At 49.5% G+C, this 16688-nt stretch overlaps 4 protein-coding genes across 4 annotated transcripts; 3 read left to right on the top strand and 1 right to left on the bottom strand.

The window, feature by feature from the left end:
* The first annotated feature begins 256 nt into the window (after positions 1-256).
* LOC136537960 (BTB/POZ domain-containing protein At3g50840-like) lies at positions 257-2729 on the top strand. The gene is made up of 4 exons (XM_066529938.1): positions 257-380; positions 469-538; positions 753-2072; positions 2177-2729. The coding sequence occupies exons 1-4, from the start codon at positions 286-288 to the stop codon at positions 2714-2716; spliced, it is 2025 nt and encodes a 674-aa protein (XP_066386035.1). The 5' UTR covers positions 257-285; the 3' UTR covers positions 2717-2729.
* Positions 2730-2751: 22 nt separating this feature from the next.
* Positions 2752-4038, bottom strand: LOC136537961 (pentatricopeptide repeat-containing protein At4g14050, mitochondrial-like). Its single transcript, XM_066529939.1, has 2 exons — positions 2967-4038; positions 2752-2878 (listed from the first exon to the last, which is right to left on the bottom strand). The coding sequence occupies exon 1, from the start codon at positions 3928-3930 to the stop codon at positions 3007-3009; it is 924 nt and encodes a 307-aa protein (XP_066386036.1). The 5' UTR covers positions 3931-4038; the 3' UTR covers positions 2752-2878; positions 2967-3006.
* Positions 4039-8885: 4847 nt separating this feature from the next.
* Positions 8886-12740, top strand: LOC136517289 (cold-regulated 413 plasma membrane protein 1-like). Its single transcript, XM_066510833.1, has 4 exons — positions 8886-9243; positions 11317-11424; positions 11899-11969; positions 12129-12740. Exons 1-4 carry the CDS (start codon positions 9038-9040, stop codon positions 12380-12382), a joined length of 639 nt encoding a protein of 212 aa, XP_066366930.1. The 5' UTR covers positions 8886-9037; the 3' UTR covers positions 12383-12740.
* A 483-nt stretch (positions 12741-13223) lies between these two features.
* On the top strand, positions 13224-14604 carry LOC136517297 (CASP-like protein 5C1). Its single transcript, XM_066510846.1, has 3 exons — positions 13224-13762; positions 13937-14069; positions 14193-14604. The coding sequence occupies exons 1-3, from the start codon at positions 13614-13616 to the stop codon at positions 14388-14390; spliced, it is 480 nt and encodes a 159-aa protein (XP_066366943.1). The 5' UTR covers positions 13224-13613; the 3' UTR covers positions 14391-14604.
* Positions 14605-16688: the final 2084 nt, after the last annotated feature.

Raw genomic sequence — 16688 nt, 5'->3', positions numbered from 1 at the left:
GACGGACGGCTGGGATAAACAAAGGGCTGATGGTGATGGAGGATACGTGCTTTTGAGGCAAGCGCAACAGCGTTCAATCAAAAAACCAAAAACGCCATCTTGTCTTCGTCTTCCCCCACTTGGGAATCCTTTACTCCTCCCCACCTAAACAAAACACCGGGATAGATAGGTACGGACACCATTATTGCGAGTGAAGCGAGCTTCCCCTTCCCTGAATCCCACGGTCCAGCTGTTCCTTCCAAGAAATGCCTAGCCTGGTGCGGTTCCTGAGAGGATCGTTCGACGATGCAGGGGAGGAGGAAGAACACACGGGAGATGGCTCGGGAGCAGCCGCAGCCGCCGCCGCCGGCGGTGGCGGCCAGCTCCAAAGGCCAAGCATGGCAAGCAAAGCAATTGCTCTCGTGTTCTTTTGCCTGTGTGGTGAATTATTGTTGTGTGATCTCTGATCTGCGCGTTTGTGCCCGTCAGGTTCTGCACCACAGGATTGCCCAGCGATGTAGTGATCGAGGTGGGTGACATGACCTTCCATCTCCACAAGGTTGGTGAATCTTGCCTCCAGTCCTTCAATCGATTCTAAAAAAATGAGCATCTCAATCTCTGTTCCATCTCCATATGCTAATCTTGTCAATGTCTCTGTCGCGAGTTGGCTGGGGCGGCCCATTTCATAGTCTCGAGCTGTCAGTAGTGGGGAAAATTCGGCACTCTTTTGATGTGATCCCAAAAGTTTGCTGAATCCGGTGCCTTTCGTGCAGTTCCCGTTAATGTCGAGGAGCAAGAAGCTTCACGACCTCATCACGAACAAGGAGTCACGCGAGGCCAGCCGGAGGGGCAGAGGGGCAGAGGAAGAAGAGGATGCGGGGGAGATCAGGGAGGAGGAACTGGACGTGGTGCTGGAGGAGGACGAGGAGGCGGACGTGCACCGCATCCGGCTCCCGGAGTTCCCCGGCGGCGCGGAGGCGTTCGAGCTGGCCGCCAAGTTCTGCTACGGCGTCAAGCTCGACCTCACGCCGGCCACAGCGGCGCCGCTGCGGTGCGCCGCCGAGCGCCTCGGCATGTCCGACGACCACTCGGAAGACAACCTCGTCTCCCGCGCCGACCGGTTCATATCGCAGACCGTCCTGAGGAACCCCAGGGACGCCATCCGCACCCTCAAGTCCTGCGAGGGCCTCCTCCCCCTCGCCGACGACCTCGGCCTCGTGTCGCGCTGCGTGGACGCCGTCGCCGCCAAGGCCGCCGCGTCCACGCCCACGGCGCTCTTCGGCTGGCCCATCGCCGACGACGCCAGGGCCGGCGACCGCCAGCGCCGCAAGACCGGCGCCGCCGCCGGGGCCACCTGGTTCGACGACCTCGCTGGCCTGTCCTTGGCCACGTTCACCCGTGTCATTGCCGCCATGAAGGAGCACGGCGTCGGCCCTGAGGTTATTGAGGGGGCTCTCATTGCGTACGCCAAGCGGTCCATCCCAGGGCTGTCGCGCACTAGCAGGCATGTCGGCGGCGGTGGGGGCGGCGCCGTTGCGCCGCCTTCGTCAGATGGAGAGCAGAAGGCGCTTCTCGAGACCGTCATTGCCAACCTCCCCGAGGAAACCATCAAGAGCAGTGCCCACACCGGCACGGTCGTGGGCGCCACCACGGCGCGCGTCCTCTTCGGTCTCCTGCGTACGGCGAACATTCTCCACGCGTCAGAGGCGTCACGGGACATGCTTGAGCGGCGCATCGCCGCGCGGCTGCCCGACGCGGCCGTCGACGACCTGCTCATCCCGAGCTACTCGTACCTCGTGGAGACGCTCTACGACGTGGACTGCGTCGAGCGCATCGTGCGGTATTTCCTGGAAGGCCGCGACGTCGCTGACGAGGGCAATGAAGAGGAAGGTAGCGAGGCGGAGACCCCAGGCAGAGAGGCTAGCCGACGAGCCATGCTGGCCGTGGGGAGGTTGGTGGATGCCTACTTGGGGGAGATCGCGACAGATGCCAACCTGAAGCCGGACAAATTCTGCGACCTCGCCTGGGCGTTGCCGGACGGTGCCCGCGTGTACGACGATGGCCTTTACCGAGCTGTCGACATCTACCTCAAGGTGAGGGAGCAGCGCGTTCTTGTGATCTTCTTGTCTGCAAGCTTGTGAAACAATGCCGGTGCTGATGAATGATGAAGTGCTTGTTTTGGCTGTTCTCTCTGCAGGCTCATCCGGGTCTGAGTGAAGAAGAGAAGGAGAAGGTGAGCGGCGTCGTGGACGGGCGCAAGCTGACGCTGGAGGCCTGCACACACGCGGCGCAGAACGAACGGCTGCCGCTGCGGACGGTCGTGCAGGTGCTCTTCTTCGAGCAGCTCCAGCTACGCCGGGCCATCGCGCGGACCATCATGGCGAACGAAGGCAGCGCAGCCGGGTCAGGGGAGGAAGGCGGTGAGAGCGATGGTGGTGGGACATGGCGCGTGGCGGCACGGGGCAACCAGATGCTGCGGCTCGACATGGACAGCATGCGGAACCGCGTGCAGGAGCTCGAACGCGAGTGCACGAGCATGAGGAAAGCCATCGACAAGATGGACCGGCGAGGTGGGGCGCCGGTGGATAGGGGAGCGCCGTCCGTGCCGGCGGATGGGAGGTGGGGCGCGATAGTGACGAAGCGGTTCGGGTGCAAGTTCCCGGCGCAGGTCTGCCAGTCGCAGCAGCGGACGGTGGTGGCACGGACTCGCCGGCCACGCATTGAGCAGAGCCCCTGAGTTCTTAGCCATTGCACATCCTAGCTTCGAGTTCATTGTTCTGTTCTCTTGATTCTTTCAGAGTTTTCCCTGCGCGGCATTGTGTCCTTTTTCATGAATTGCGTATTAGCAGCGCACAAATTGTACTTGGAAGTCAGTCATCTTGCTGGCCAACACATCAAACTACAAGTTGGCTAAACCAATTCTTTCATCCTTCTCTCGCCATTAACAAAGTGTCACAAATTTACAAACTTGTTATGAAGAACTCAACCTGCGTGTGATCAATTGTGGTAGCTGCTGAGAAGGCTTCCTCACCAGTAGTCTCCGCAGGAGCAGGCGCCGTCCTTGAAATGGTGGAAGCGCTTGTTGTCCCTGACGACGATCTCGCGGACGGTGACCTTGGCGATGAGCTTGACGGCGTTGTGGCAGTCCCCGCAGATGCGGAGATTCTTCATGACCCGGAGCTGCGTCCCCGGCGGCGTGCTCACCAGCCCGAACGCGATGGCCAGGCGCTCGCTGTGGTACATGAGCGCGCGGGCCTTGGCGTCCTCGTCGATGTCGTGGAGCACGTGGCGCATGTCCGGCACGTACCCCGCCGCGCGGATCTGCGCGTGGAGCTCCCGCACCTTCGCGTACGCCTCCCGCCGCTTGGCCTGGACCGCCGCGTCCTCCTCCTTCGCCGGAGACCGCCGCCTCGGCCGCTCCTCGAGGGCTCGCCGCGCGTCGCTGCGGGCGCCGAGCTTGAGGTACAGCGTGGCGATCCTGTGCAGGACGGGTGCGGGGATCGAGGAGCTCAGCCTGGACGAGAGCAGGCGGTGGGCGCGCCTGAGCGAGGCCAGCGACCGCGTGTCGGCGCAGGCCTGGAGGAGCGCGGCCTGCTCCTCCGGCTCGAGTTGTTCGGCGCTGCCTCGTTGGAGCAATTGGTCGAGCAAGCTAACGGCGGCCTCTGGGTTGGGTTCTCGGCACAGCAGACCGAGCTCTTCGCTGTCGAATCGGGAATCGATGGGCTCCGGTGAGCTGGTACTCGTGACAGAGGCGGAGGGTACGCGGTATGCGAAGCGGAGCGCCAGGCGGCTACGGTCGCGGTGGTGACGGGAAGCCGTGTCGGCCGGTGTGTGGAAACCGCTTCGTCTCCGACCGCGGATCCCTGGACGTGTGGGCGTGGTGGTGCTGAGAGTGGAGGAAGGGGAGGTCCAAGAGGCGGCCGGTGCTGCAAGTCTCGGAGAAATCAGCATGTTTGGCCGTGGCGTGAGGTGGAGGTGGAGACGGGAGCGCGCTGATATCAGAGGACGCGACAAAGATATCCGAGCTGGGTAGAAGAAGCCGCAGCCGCAGTTCGGTAATTGGACTGGGCCTGGGAGAAAAGGTTTCGCATCGCCCCGCTCTATTTGGGCTGATATATGAAGTCCATCCGATGTTTGTATTTGATTTTGACCTCAATTGATAGTTCAAAGAGGTCAATTAAATAAACTTAATAAAACAAGATATAGAAAATTAGTTTTTAAATACAAATACTCTTTGAAAAATAGGAAACTAAAAATATTAAAATTTGATTTAATTATAAAATTCGTAGGATTTTTTATCTAAAAAATATAAAGTAATTTTAATATTTTTTCTAAAATCATGCTCTGAATTTCCGATTCAATATGGATTGCCGGCGAGACGGTGTAGGGTATCTGGAGTTCATGATGGCACTGGACACACCCAGGCTGAAAGTGGTTCAGGTGCTTGGTAGATTCATACTAGTATACTTATGTTCACGGTAAGTGCTATTTGAACTGATCATAGGTCAAATAGGCGATTAGGCCAATCTTACTAACCATTTCATTTTGTTTTTTTCCAAGGATGTCACATCCATAAATAAAATCTGATTTATAGTTCATCTTGTATGTTTCATATGCACCTTTTGAATTTAGTCCTATGATGCATTAAGTTCTAGAAACATGCTTAGGAGGTTTAATAATTAACTCAGTTCGTCATCTCTTCTTCTTTAGTTCTATGCAATTCTATAAAAATTGTTGACGTCGCACCCTATTAACCAAGAACAGTAATATAGGCGATGTAGCCATCGATAACGTGACATCATTTGTGTTGTTTCAATATTATATGATATGTTAGAGTATCTCCATTTGTTTTCTAGAATCCACTCTCTGGATCCTCGTTTAGAGATCCATATTAGTAAAATTGCTCCCTATGTCTCTCTACTCACCAACAACTTCCCTATATCTTGTTTGAATGTTCAACACTTCGGTGAAGTTTTGCTCTCTATCTTTCTTTGCCGAACGAGAAATCAGAAATAGAGGGCGGGAATATTTAGAGATCTAGTTGAGGAAATTATTGGAGTGATTTTTAATAAAAAATTACAGTCCCATCAACAACACCTGCCCTAAGTTTTTCGGGGACCAAAGTAAGATTAAAACTTGAGACCCTTTAGTATAATAAGCACTCATGGTTGTAATTTGTAATGACTAATACGATTTGGTATAGAGTACTAACCAAGGATTAGTGTTTAGACCAATGAACAACAATTTGTTAGGTAATTCATAAAAACCACAATTTTGATTAGCTCATGTACAACTGTGTGATCTGTCCCTAAAGAGTGGAATTGATTATCAATTTCAAATTTAAAAACTACAATATGGGTGTCGGTGTTTCGAACCGACGGGTCCTCAACCAACTAGTAAATTTGTACTGCGTGTTCCCAATCCCGGATGGTGATGCAAAGAGACACAAGGTTTATACTGGTTTAGGCAATCGGTGTCCTACATCCAGTCTGAGAGATCGATCTTGTATTCCTTGCACCGAAGTGCTTGTAGTAGGGGGTTACAAGCTGGGTGAGAGAGGGAGCTAGTCCCAGGTCTCTTCGTGGTGCGGCGTAGATTGCTTAAGATGTTGATCTTAAGCCGTGGGAGAGCTCGGATGTTCGTCCATGCGTTTGTGCGTGAGTTCGTGCGTGAGCCTAGGTCTAATTGCCCGCGCCCTAGAAACGGCCCAGGTCCATCCCTTTTATAGTTGAAGGGGGACAAGGGTAATACATGCGCTAACTACACAGCGTCGTGCGAATGGAGGCGGCGTGTCCAAGCCCTGTAGCCTGTTCCTGTGGTGGCGTGGGCGACGGAGTGGTCCGTCCTTGAAGTACTGGGGCGACGCACCGGTCACATCTGATCCTGTGCGTCGTGGGAGCTCCAGGGTTACCTCGAAGCGGGCGTGGCGGTCGGCGTGCGGGTCACTGTGTGTTGACTGCGCGAGAAGCCGAGGCTCAGTTGGTGCCGAGGCTGAACCGTCATGGTGGTCTCGACAGATGTGAATCCCAAGGTTGCTGAGACTCTGATGTAGATTGCCGAGGCTAGGAGGGAACAGTTGGTCTCATACGCTGATTCTGAGGCTATGGTGACCCGGACTAGACTCCCCATGCCGCGTTGTCTTCGGGGCGGGGGTTACGTGGCACAGTGTAGTGCAGGCGCTGATCGTGGGCATAGCACCAGAGCACAGTGCCGGTAATCCCAGCCGCGCCCTGTCCTAGTTGGTATGGCGTTGATGCCACTCCTTGTCCCGTCGGTCACTCTGCGGTGTCGAGCCATCGTCCGGCTGAGATTGCGGGAGTGGTTGACGCATTAATGGGACGTGACGCTCTGTCGGGAAGACTGGTCGAGGCGAGAGCGACGGGTTATTGCCGAGCCGGCCTCGAGCGATACGGAGAATCGCTGTCTCGTTCGAGGCTGTACGCGCATGGCCTCGGGCGAGACGGAGAATGGGTTCGTCGTCGAGGCCTCCCGTGAGAGGCCTCGCGCGAGGCGGAGAGCCGGTGGGCTCGGACGGGGCCGGTGGTTAACCAACGGCTTATCTTCTGGCTTTGTTTTTTATGGGGTTGAAATGGTTCTTTCGATATACGCCCGGGGTACCCCGTTTTATGGTACCCGACAGTGGGGAATGGAACCTACCCTATGTTTTTTTCAACCTCGTGGACTAGGGTCCTAAGTCGCTCTCTTTGCATGGAGTCATGCCTCATGGGATCAAATGTTTGGGGTTAGGTTTATCACCGAGTCATGGTGCAGCCGGAGTCTTCGAAAGGTGATGAGTATTGACTTGCTTCACACGACATGGCTTATGTAGCGTCAATTGATGATATATATCGATGCTCGGCTACTATCTTTAAGTCATGGGGCTTTTGGAATATATACAAAACACTAGCACTATATATTACATACCCAGTGAGAGGCTCCGTCGTTTCAGGGGTCTAGAGCAACATTCTCTTCTCAACCCCCACGATCTATCAATACAGATAAAGGTTTTCTTGGAGTGGCTGTTAGATTATTCTTTCAAATGTATTTATAGTGGTAGAATGTGTGTTTGTATCTGTGTATAGAGTGAGTGTATAAAGAGTCCTATGTTTAAAGCAAATACAAATCACTATATAAACCATAAGAAAACCGTCACGTGCCCTGACTGCCCACGTCGACCCTTCTTGGCCATGTGGCCATGCCTACGTGACGATTAGAGATGAAATTGGATCATGTCAAAGTAGATAATGTCTTTTATACTCTATATTCTTTTTTTTCATATTCTAATCCTTTTTCCTTTTCCAGAGTTATAGCGTATTTGATAACGCACACACACATATATGAAAATGTGAAAATTTTCAGATCTTAAAAGTGGTATACACATATCGAACAGAATCTGATGGGCTGTAGATTTAGACAGTTGAATAATATACGCATATATAGAGAACTATATGTGTTTGTCAAGAATTAGTAAAAGCCCATGATCAATAATCTTGCATTACAATTCATGTTTTTCTTTTGAAATTGCATTGCATTTCATGCTGACTGGCATAGACACAAACACTTAAACAATATGCACACTCACAAATAACAAATTATTAGACAATAAGTAATAACACAAGTTCTGAATTTAATTTTTTTTGCGAGCCTGAATTTAAATTTAACCCATAAAACAAAACATGTCACAAAATAAGAGCAGTCGCCTATTAAGCTTTTTTATCCTAAAGTCTATTGCTTTTAGTCTAGGTTAAGAAATTATCATATATCCTACTTTAAATATCTGATAATCTTTATAAAAATTGTGGTTGATCTAAATCAGTCGAATTTTACTGGTTTTATAGCTTACATCAGATATGCACAAAATTAAACCCAGATTATTGGATTAGTATGGACATGAAACCCACTTATGTATACCTCCAATCCAAATTCAAATTTAATTTGTATTAAAATCTATTCCACGTGTTCTCAAATTTTGGATTGGAGTCAAATGAGATTGCAGAGTGAGGACCTCTGCCGACACGTCCCCGCTGCTGTCTGCCGTAGGCGCTAAAATAATTGTGGGGAGTCATCAGATCTTACATCAATGAATCAAGGACACAATCACTAGAAAGCGGATGCGTGTCTGTATTGAAGCCAACAGGGGTTGCTTCGATGCATAAGGTTAATTGTTAGCTAGATAATTTTGTAACCCTAATCTAGCCAACCGGGGTTAATAGGTAGACTAATTTTATAACGAAGCCTTGAATGAATTGTTTGCGCAACTTCAAGGTCCTCTCTATATCTTATAGATATAAATAAAGATTTTGGTAAAAAAATATCCCCCAACAGGTTCTTTAATTAGATGTCCAAATATTGTTATCTTCTATTCCGGAGTTTTTGATAGCTAAAAGATGGAGAACTGGATTAGCTGTCTAGAGTACGCACAAAATATAGAAATGATAAAAAAATATAAATAGTTTTTTCTTATTAAATAACTCCTAAAATGATAATTTAGATAGTGAATTTAAGAAAGACGGTTGAATATGCTTTTAGCCAACTAGTTAAATCATTGGCCACGTATCAACTGCTTTGCAAGTTTTCCTAAGCTATATGGTCCTTGTCAGTATCACGTAAAGCCGGTATTGGTATGTACGAATCCATATCGACTATGATTTCTTGATTATCCAATCAAGTCGGTCACGTACTTGCTCAAAATGATGCTTACATTGCACAGCAACGTGTAGCAGTGTAGGCAATGTGGAGTGCCTGGTCACCAATTATAGGCAGCCAAAAATCAAGAGTCAAAACTAACACAGATGCATGCAAAAAAAAATAATACAAGGCCTCCTGGTCGTGAGCATTCCACGTATCCATTACGTATTGCCTTACTGGTCTGGAACCGTCCGAATCCAGCGGCCCCGCCAGTTCAGCTAGCCGTGCATATCCACACCAACCAGATCCCGCACATCAAACGCTCGTTCAAATGCAGCCGGCGTGCGCGGACCGATCCAGTGTGCGAATAGCGATTGTGTTGAGCCGGCGATTTGGTGGGTGGTGATCGGCGAAGGCGAAGGGGAAGGTGATGGGGGAGGGGTTCGCGTCGTATCTGGTGATGAAGACGGGGCCGGAGGGCGGCGACGCGGCGGCGGCGCAGCAGGCGCTGATCGACGCGGACCTGCGGGAGCTCGGCGTCGCTGCGCGGAAGCTCGCCAACCACGCGTTCGTCCTCGGCGGCGGGCTGGGGTTCGGCACTTCCTTCCTTAAGTGGCTGGCCTTCTTCGCCGCAGTGTGAGTGTTTCCGCTCCTGGCCCGTTTCTCTGTAGATTCCTCTAAGAAAGGGGATCCGTGATCCCATTTTTTCGGGTTGTGGTCTCATGATTCGCGATTCGATGGGGTCCATTGGCAATTTGCTATATTATTGTCGAATTCGTATCATAAGCGATCGCCCTTTACTGGGAGGATTTAGAGAAAATTGGGGCCACATGGGGATCGCGCTTTTACTCTCAGTCTCAGGTACCCTGCATATGCAGATGGACCTGGCTCCTGAGTCGCGAGGAACTTGGATTTGAAGTTAACATCGCTAGCTAGCGGATTGCGCGTTAGTTAATTACGGGAGCCAAGTCCATCTGACGCTTAGGGTGTGGTTACTCACTACTCAGGTCCACTAGTTTATGTGTTTTTGAAGTCTGAACATAAGCAGGTGGTTATGATCTTATTGTTCTTGCGAAATTCCTGGACGCTGTTAAGATGTTGGTATGACTTGTACAACCTAATTAGCTTCACGTGCAATTGTCAGTGTTTATAAGTACACTTTACTATACTTTTTTTCTCGACCGTGCCATGAGGCACATTTTTCATTAAGAGGGAGTAGAGTTTGCAATTACAAAACAACACGGTAGTAGGGAATTACTGCCGGGGAACAAACCAGGGAGGAAAAGCAGGGGAAAAAAGTAGAGAAAACCAAAGTAAGCGACTACATCAAGCAATAAGCGGCAAAAGCTCCCTCGAGACGGCCGTTGATCTTGTCATTGGCTTTGAAGATCATATTGAAGTCCCCGCCTACAAGCCAACGCCCATCGCAAGCCGATCTGACAGTTGCCAACTCGGCGAGGAAGGCGACTTTGTCAGGCTCGAGCTGTGACGATGGTGATCCACCAAGGCGCAGCAACACCGCCCAGCTGCCTCACCCAGGCGGTTAGGGAGAAGCGACGCACAGAGATGGCAGACGTCTCCCACCATTCTTTGTGCCAGGCGACCAAAATGCCGCCAGCCGATCCAGACGCACGGAGGCACACAATCAAACATCGTGCCTAGCATTTCATTAGCATGGTGAGTACAGAGGTTCTGGAGCTTCGTCTCCTGTAAGCATATAAGAGAGACGCGCTCCTGCACAAGGAACTCCCTAACGGAGTCGCGATGCGCTTTGCCATTAAGGCCGCGCACATTCCAAATGATGATGTTTTCCGACGTCATGGAAACACAATTGTGCGACAAATAGCATGCGTTGGATGGAGACTCTTTACTATACTGAATCAAGAAATAGCATGAATCAATTGTTAGTCTGGCTAGTATAGTCATAACTCATAAGCCATAGAAAAGGTGCTGAAATTGCTGGACGGAGTTTTAATATTACTCGAATTCATTGGGACCTGCATTACTGTGTTGTAAATGGGACATCTTGTAAAAAAAAAGCATTTCCAGTTTTATAAAGTACCAGGTTGGAATGAATTTATACGCTATTTTCACCTGAGTGACATCGGTAGGACATTTTTTTTGTTAAGGAAAAAGTCTACTTAACCCCCCATATTTCATACTTGGTCTACTTCACCCCCAAACTATGAAACCGTCTGTTTTACCCCCTGAACTTTCTAAAACCGTCTATTTTACCCCTGGGCGGTTTCAGTGGCGGTTGCTACAGTAACAGTGGTTTGCTATTGTCCCGGCGATTAGGAAAAGAATTGTACTAAAGCATACCGTATTATATATTCACTGTGTAGATCTACTCATGTGGAGTCCAATAAAATTAGATTTTTTATTTTATGATTTTTCTATAATTTACTATGTTTTTTCAAAAATTCACCGAAAATAAATTAAAAAAAGGAAATTCAAAACCACCGGCACTGCAGCAACCCATCGTTACTGTAGCAGACCTATTGTTACTGTAGTAAACCGCCGCTGAAAACCGCCAGAGGGTAAGATATACGGTTTTAGAAAGTTCAGGGAGTAAAACAGATGGTTTCATAGTTTGGGGTGAAGTAGACCAAATATGAAAAGTAGGGGGTTAAGTAGATTTTTTTCTTTTTTCTTAAGATAGTTCTCACTACAATTAATTGGTGACTACTCTGTTCTATTCCACTACAGGTATCTCTTGATATTGGACCGCACAAATTGGAAGACCAACATGTTGAGCGCTCTCTTGGTTCCTTACATTTTCTTCACTCTGCCTAATGCGCTGTTTTCTCTGATCAGGTGATTAGGCACATAAACCCTATCTCACTAACCAATCCATTGTGCACTGTATGAATCAATTGTTAATTACCATGATAGTTTTATGTACTATGGGTACTATGGGTAGCAGAATGTGATTGATGTACAGTAAATTTGTAGGATCAAAGCACTGCCACTACAATATTGTCATACTCTACACTCGTAGAATGACAGTTACGAAGTGTATCAAATTCAGTTGTGTTTTTGTGGATCAGTTAATGTAGGAGATCCATTTTGGTTGCATGTTGATGTGAATCAAATTCAATTATATTTCTGATTGTGAATCAATTAATGTAGGACTTCCATATTGGTTACATGTTGACGTGAAGTCTGCTGTAATGATAGCTCAAAGCACTTTCAGGAGAGAAATGTTCTCTCTTGATCACTTGATCTGTATTCTGTAACAGACAATATGAAAGTAGAATTTCTTATATCATCAAACCTTTGAATTTTCAGAGGAGAGGTGGGGAAATGGATTGCGATTATTGCTGTTATTCTGCATCTATTCTTTCCACGCCACTTCCCAGGTACATCTGCAGTCTATTTCGCATTCTATCAAATTTCCAGATATCGGTTACATTTACCTTTTATTTATTAAGCTTTTGTAATTTTGCCATTAACATAAAATAGTTACTGTTCATCCTTTTGCTTAGTGATTCTCAACATTGTTTCATCCTGTGCTCCAGATTGGTTAGAGCTTCCTGGTTCCATCATCCTGCTCACAGTGGTCGCCCCCAGCCTGTTCGCAGACACCTTCAGGGGTGACCTCGTTGGTGTCTTGATATGCCTTGCGATTGGATGCTACCTGCTCCAAGAGCACATCAAGGCGTCAGGTGGATTCAGGAACGCCTTCAGGAAGGGCAATGGCGTGTCGAACTCCATTGGCATCCTCCTCCTCTTCGTCTACCCTGTCTGGGCCGCGGTGCTGCGAGTCCTGTAGGCACTAATGCCTCAGTGTTCACCTCTGCTGTCCAGCTCCATTCTCGTTCGTCCCTGTGCAAATGTTTCCTGTGTCATTGCCTCATCGGGAGGGGATGCGTTATGTGTGATTGAGTCGATCAGTTGGACCTGTTGCCATGTTGGTGGACAGTTTTGTTATCTCATTTGCTGTAGTTCGATGTCAGCATTTGGTTCGTTCGAGTACATAAACGCCAATAAAATCATTAGCCGTGGCTTGATGTAGATCGAGATGTGGGCCATATTATCCCGTGTAAATACCTGCATCGTTTATGTTATCGCAAGTTTGAGGATGGATGTTTATATCAACTGTATCATCCAGTGTTATTCTTATTTCTGAATATGATGATGCCAAGTAGTGACAAATAGTGAAACAACATAACAACGTTTTGGTCTGCGGGCGATCAACTTGTGGACGAACTTTTTTGGTTCCGTCATCCACTTTATTGTCGTCTACACCTGGCTTCCTGGCGTCCGTTGGTTCAGCCTTTTGCCTGCCATTCACTCGTACCCGTCGGACCACACAAGGTGGCCGGCACATTCCTCCTCGCCCGGCTCCTATCCTCTGCCCAGTTGCAACAGGGGATGGGATGCGACGTTCTTTGTCTGAGAGGATCGTGCACAGTGATGTTTCTCAATTTGCTAGTATTCTATAACCGACCGAATTCTCCAGTAGCTCCAGTTGTGCTCGACTGGTTAGATAATTCGACCGACGTGTCTACCCATTGCGATTGCTGAACATTGTTCTTACGCGTCCTTTTTTACTTGACATGTCCAGCTTGAGCTTCCACCTGTTCTTTAGCAGTCGCGATCAGCGTCGAGCAGTGTGATTTACTGCACAGTTGCACCAGTTTAACTTAGCAGCTGCGAAGGCGATGGAAGGATGAGTGGGAGACGCGAGGTCAAAAGCAGTAACCACGACGAGCAAAAAGAAAGCATTTCCCAGAAAAGAAGAATCACCTCATTGCTGCCGGGTGCCCCGTCTCCATCCATCGCAAAGCCCTGGGCTTTCGATCCCGTCCCCTGCTTTTTTCCCGTCAGATTCCTTCCAACATCCCGGCTGCACCACGAGCCGAGGTGGTGAAAAGCGAGAGCCGCCACCGCCCGGGGAGGAGAGGGCTGCGTGTGCGTCGCGTGTGCCGTGCGCGCGCGTAAGGTAGGAATGGGATGATCGTCCGGCGGCGCGAGAGAGGCGTGGACTCGGCGGTCCGGGAATGGATAACGGAGACAGGTCGGGGGCTGGCGCGGGCGCCGTCGGCAGCGCCGGGAGCCTCGGCCTCCGCGTCGGCCAGGCGGTCTTCTCGTCGGCGTCGCTGCTGTTGATGTCAGTTGGTGTCGAGTTCTTCAGCTACACCGCCTTCTGGTACGAGTGTTTTTCTGCTTCCATGCCATCTGTTTTAGTTTTTGCGCTACTTTCATTCAGTCACAGGAGCGTTGAAGGTCAGGTTGATCGAACGTGTGATCTGGTGGTTCTATGTGATCCTAGTCTTTCACCGTTGAACGGTCCTAAATCCTAATCCTCTCTGACGCTGCACAGCTTCCTGGTGACAATCATGGGCCTGGTCATCCCGTGGAGCTGCACGCTGGCCATGATCGACGTGTACTCCGTGTTGGTGGGATGCCCTCTGCGCGTGCCGGGCGTCATGGTCATCATCGTGGTAGGAGACTGCGTACGTACTACTCCCTAACCATGCGAGGCCCTCTACAGTCTTCTTCTGCATCGCGGTATGTCAATCATTAAGAAATATAAGAAATACTAAAGGCCTAAACCGTTTCGGGTGCAAATCTCGCAGGCGCTGTCGATCGTCTCGTTTGCCGCCGCGTGTTCGAGCGCCGCGGTGATCGACCTCCTCCTCCAGTTCCACGGATCCCACTGCTCCCCGAGCTTCTGCGGGAGGTACCAGCTGTCTGCCATGATGGCGTTCTTGTCCTGGTTCCTCATGGCCGCTTCTGCTATCTTCAACCTCTGGTTCATCGCCTCACGGTGGTAGCTGCTGGTAAACCTGCAGCAAGTCATTTGTTTTTTTTAAGTATAATAGCGCACATAGTTCGGTTTTGGAGAGCGTATGGTACTTCAGGGTTCAGGTACCTTGAACTTTTGACCAATTAGTCATCCTTGATGTGAATATTTGATTCCCAGATGACCGAGTGCATGTAGTCAGTCCGGACTCAGGAGACTGTCTCTGAATTTGGCTTTGTTGATCCCGTTCCTGGTTCTAACATCTCAAAACGATCTGACGAATGGAAAGCGGCGCGACCTGTCAACCCGTAGGGTTTGCGATAGTACAGTAGAACGTGGATCGGATACTTTTCGGGAAGGGAATTCCGGAAATTCAGCAGATTTAGGTGAACAACGCTGTGTAGATTTCTGATTTCTCCCTGTTCCTCGAACTATTGGGCTTAGAGGATACCAGGGCAGGCCTTTGGGCCATCTTTCCAGGAATTCCTTCTTTCCATTTCCGCCCTGGGTTTTTCTCAGGGTAGAAGGACCATCTGTTGGGATCACGTGTATGGGCTAAGTTTGGGCCTCGTGAGGCATAAGTCGGAGAGCCCAGATTGCAGTTTAACCAAATAATTTCATAATTCTTATAGCTATTTTTTTCTTGAATATGCAAAATGTTTGCGCATCTTTTTTTAATATTAAGATCGAAAAATAGTGAAAGTTACAACTAGGGGATAGTGTTATACAATTGGCTCTGCCCTCCCTAGCAAAAGGAGATCATGGCTATTACTCGCTAATCATGCTACCTAGCCATCAGTGGCGGAGTTTGATGGTGAAACAAGAGGAGCCCATCAGCTCTAATTTCTTACTTAATATGCATATTTATTATTAATTTTAATTACCAGTTTAATAGCTACTTAATGGAATTTTCAATTAGCAAGGAGGGCCATGGCCCTCTTTGATATGCATGTAGCTCCGCCAATGCTAGCCTTCACCGTCGATTAGATGCGCTGTCGCTGTCTTGCGCGGCACCTCGGCCGCTCTCCTTGTGAGTCCGAGAAGAGCTATCGCATTGCCTCAGCATGCGAGGGGTTGAGCTCATCGATAAAGATGATGTCGTAGGCATTCTTAGCTTGTCGTGGGAAGGCCTGGTCTGTCCGTCGATGAATCCCATCCGCTTTGTCATCGGCAATAATTCTATGTTCCTGGTCATCAGCACCTTACAAATATTAAACATGAGCTGAACACACGAACGACCATTTATTAGAATTAGAACCAACCACCTACCCCAGATCACAATCTTTAGGAAGGATACGATACACGACGAAATCTCATTGCTTTTCGTTCACCTCGAAAGAAAAACAATAAACCACCTAGGCCATATCATTGGGTATGCCGCCGGGCGCCGGTGCCGGGAGCCCAGGACACCTCACGAAATTCCTGCCGACTCGACTCCCGATCGAGCCATCGCAAGTTCGCAGCAGCAACGCCGCGCATCCAAATACTATGCAAGTTGTCGCGGAGCGGACGGCGAGCACCGAGCAGGCGACGCGCGCCGAGGCAGCAGAAGGAATGCAATGCAATGCAACACGTACACGTGGTGCTCCTTTCCGGGGTGGTCGCGCTGGATTCTCGTGGCCACCTCGCGAGTCGGCCAAAGCTTTCCAGCCTGTGATGATGGCCTGATGGTGTTCCCGGTGTCCGTCCTCGGCGGCCTGACCTGTTTATTATTCCTTGGGTGCGCTGGATATGAACGGATATCATCGATATTATATTTATTTTTATATTTCTGTTTGGATTTAGATTTAAATACGGATAGTGTCAACTATATCGGATAGGATACGATTGGATATCGACATCATAAATATGCGATTTGAGTATTTGGATACGGATACGGTATCGAATATTGGATATCCGGACTCGGATACGGACAGATCTAAACCCCTCTAAACGGATTTGGTTTCGAATACGATCGAAAAATATTCGTACCGTTTTCGTCCCTAGATCGTACCAACAAAACAAAACAAGGGTGGTGGGTGCATGTCGCACCGTGGCGCTGCTGGTGTTCTGTTGCACTGTTGCCAACTCTCCTGATTGGGACCCCCTGTTCATGGGCCCAGGCTGTCCCGATCTTGGACGGGTCGATGCGTCCTAATCTAGGTGTTGGATTGGTTTTCTTCGTGTCGCCGGCCCATAACTGTGTTAAGTTGTAACCCACTTGATGCATGATGCGTGCTAATGGCAAGTGGCAAGAGCAAGTGTCACACGGTTACAGTTGTAATTAAGCAACGTTTAATCAACAATGCATGGATGGTCCATGCGCCATTGCGCGCAATCATGTGTGCGT

This window comes from Miscanthus floridulus, chromosome 2 (assembly GCF_019320115.1).
Source record: "Miscanthus floridulus cultivar M001 chromosome 2, ASM1932011v1, whole genome shotgun sequence".
NCBI classification, from domain to species: Eukaryota; Viridiplantae; Streptophyta; class Magnoliopsida; order Poales; family Poaceae; genus Miscanthus; species Miscanthus floridulus.
Note: the sequence above shows the minus strand (reverse complement) of the source record. Positions and strands in the feature narration are given on the sequence as shown.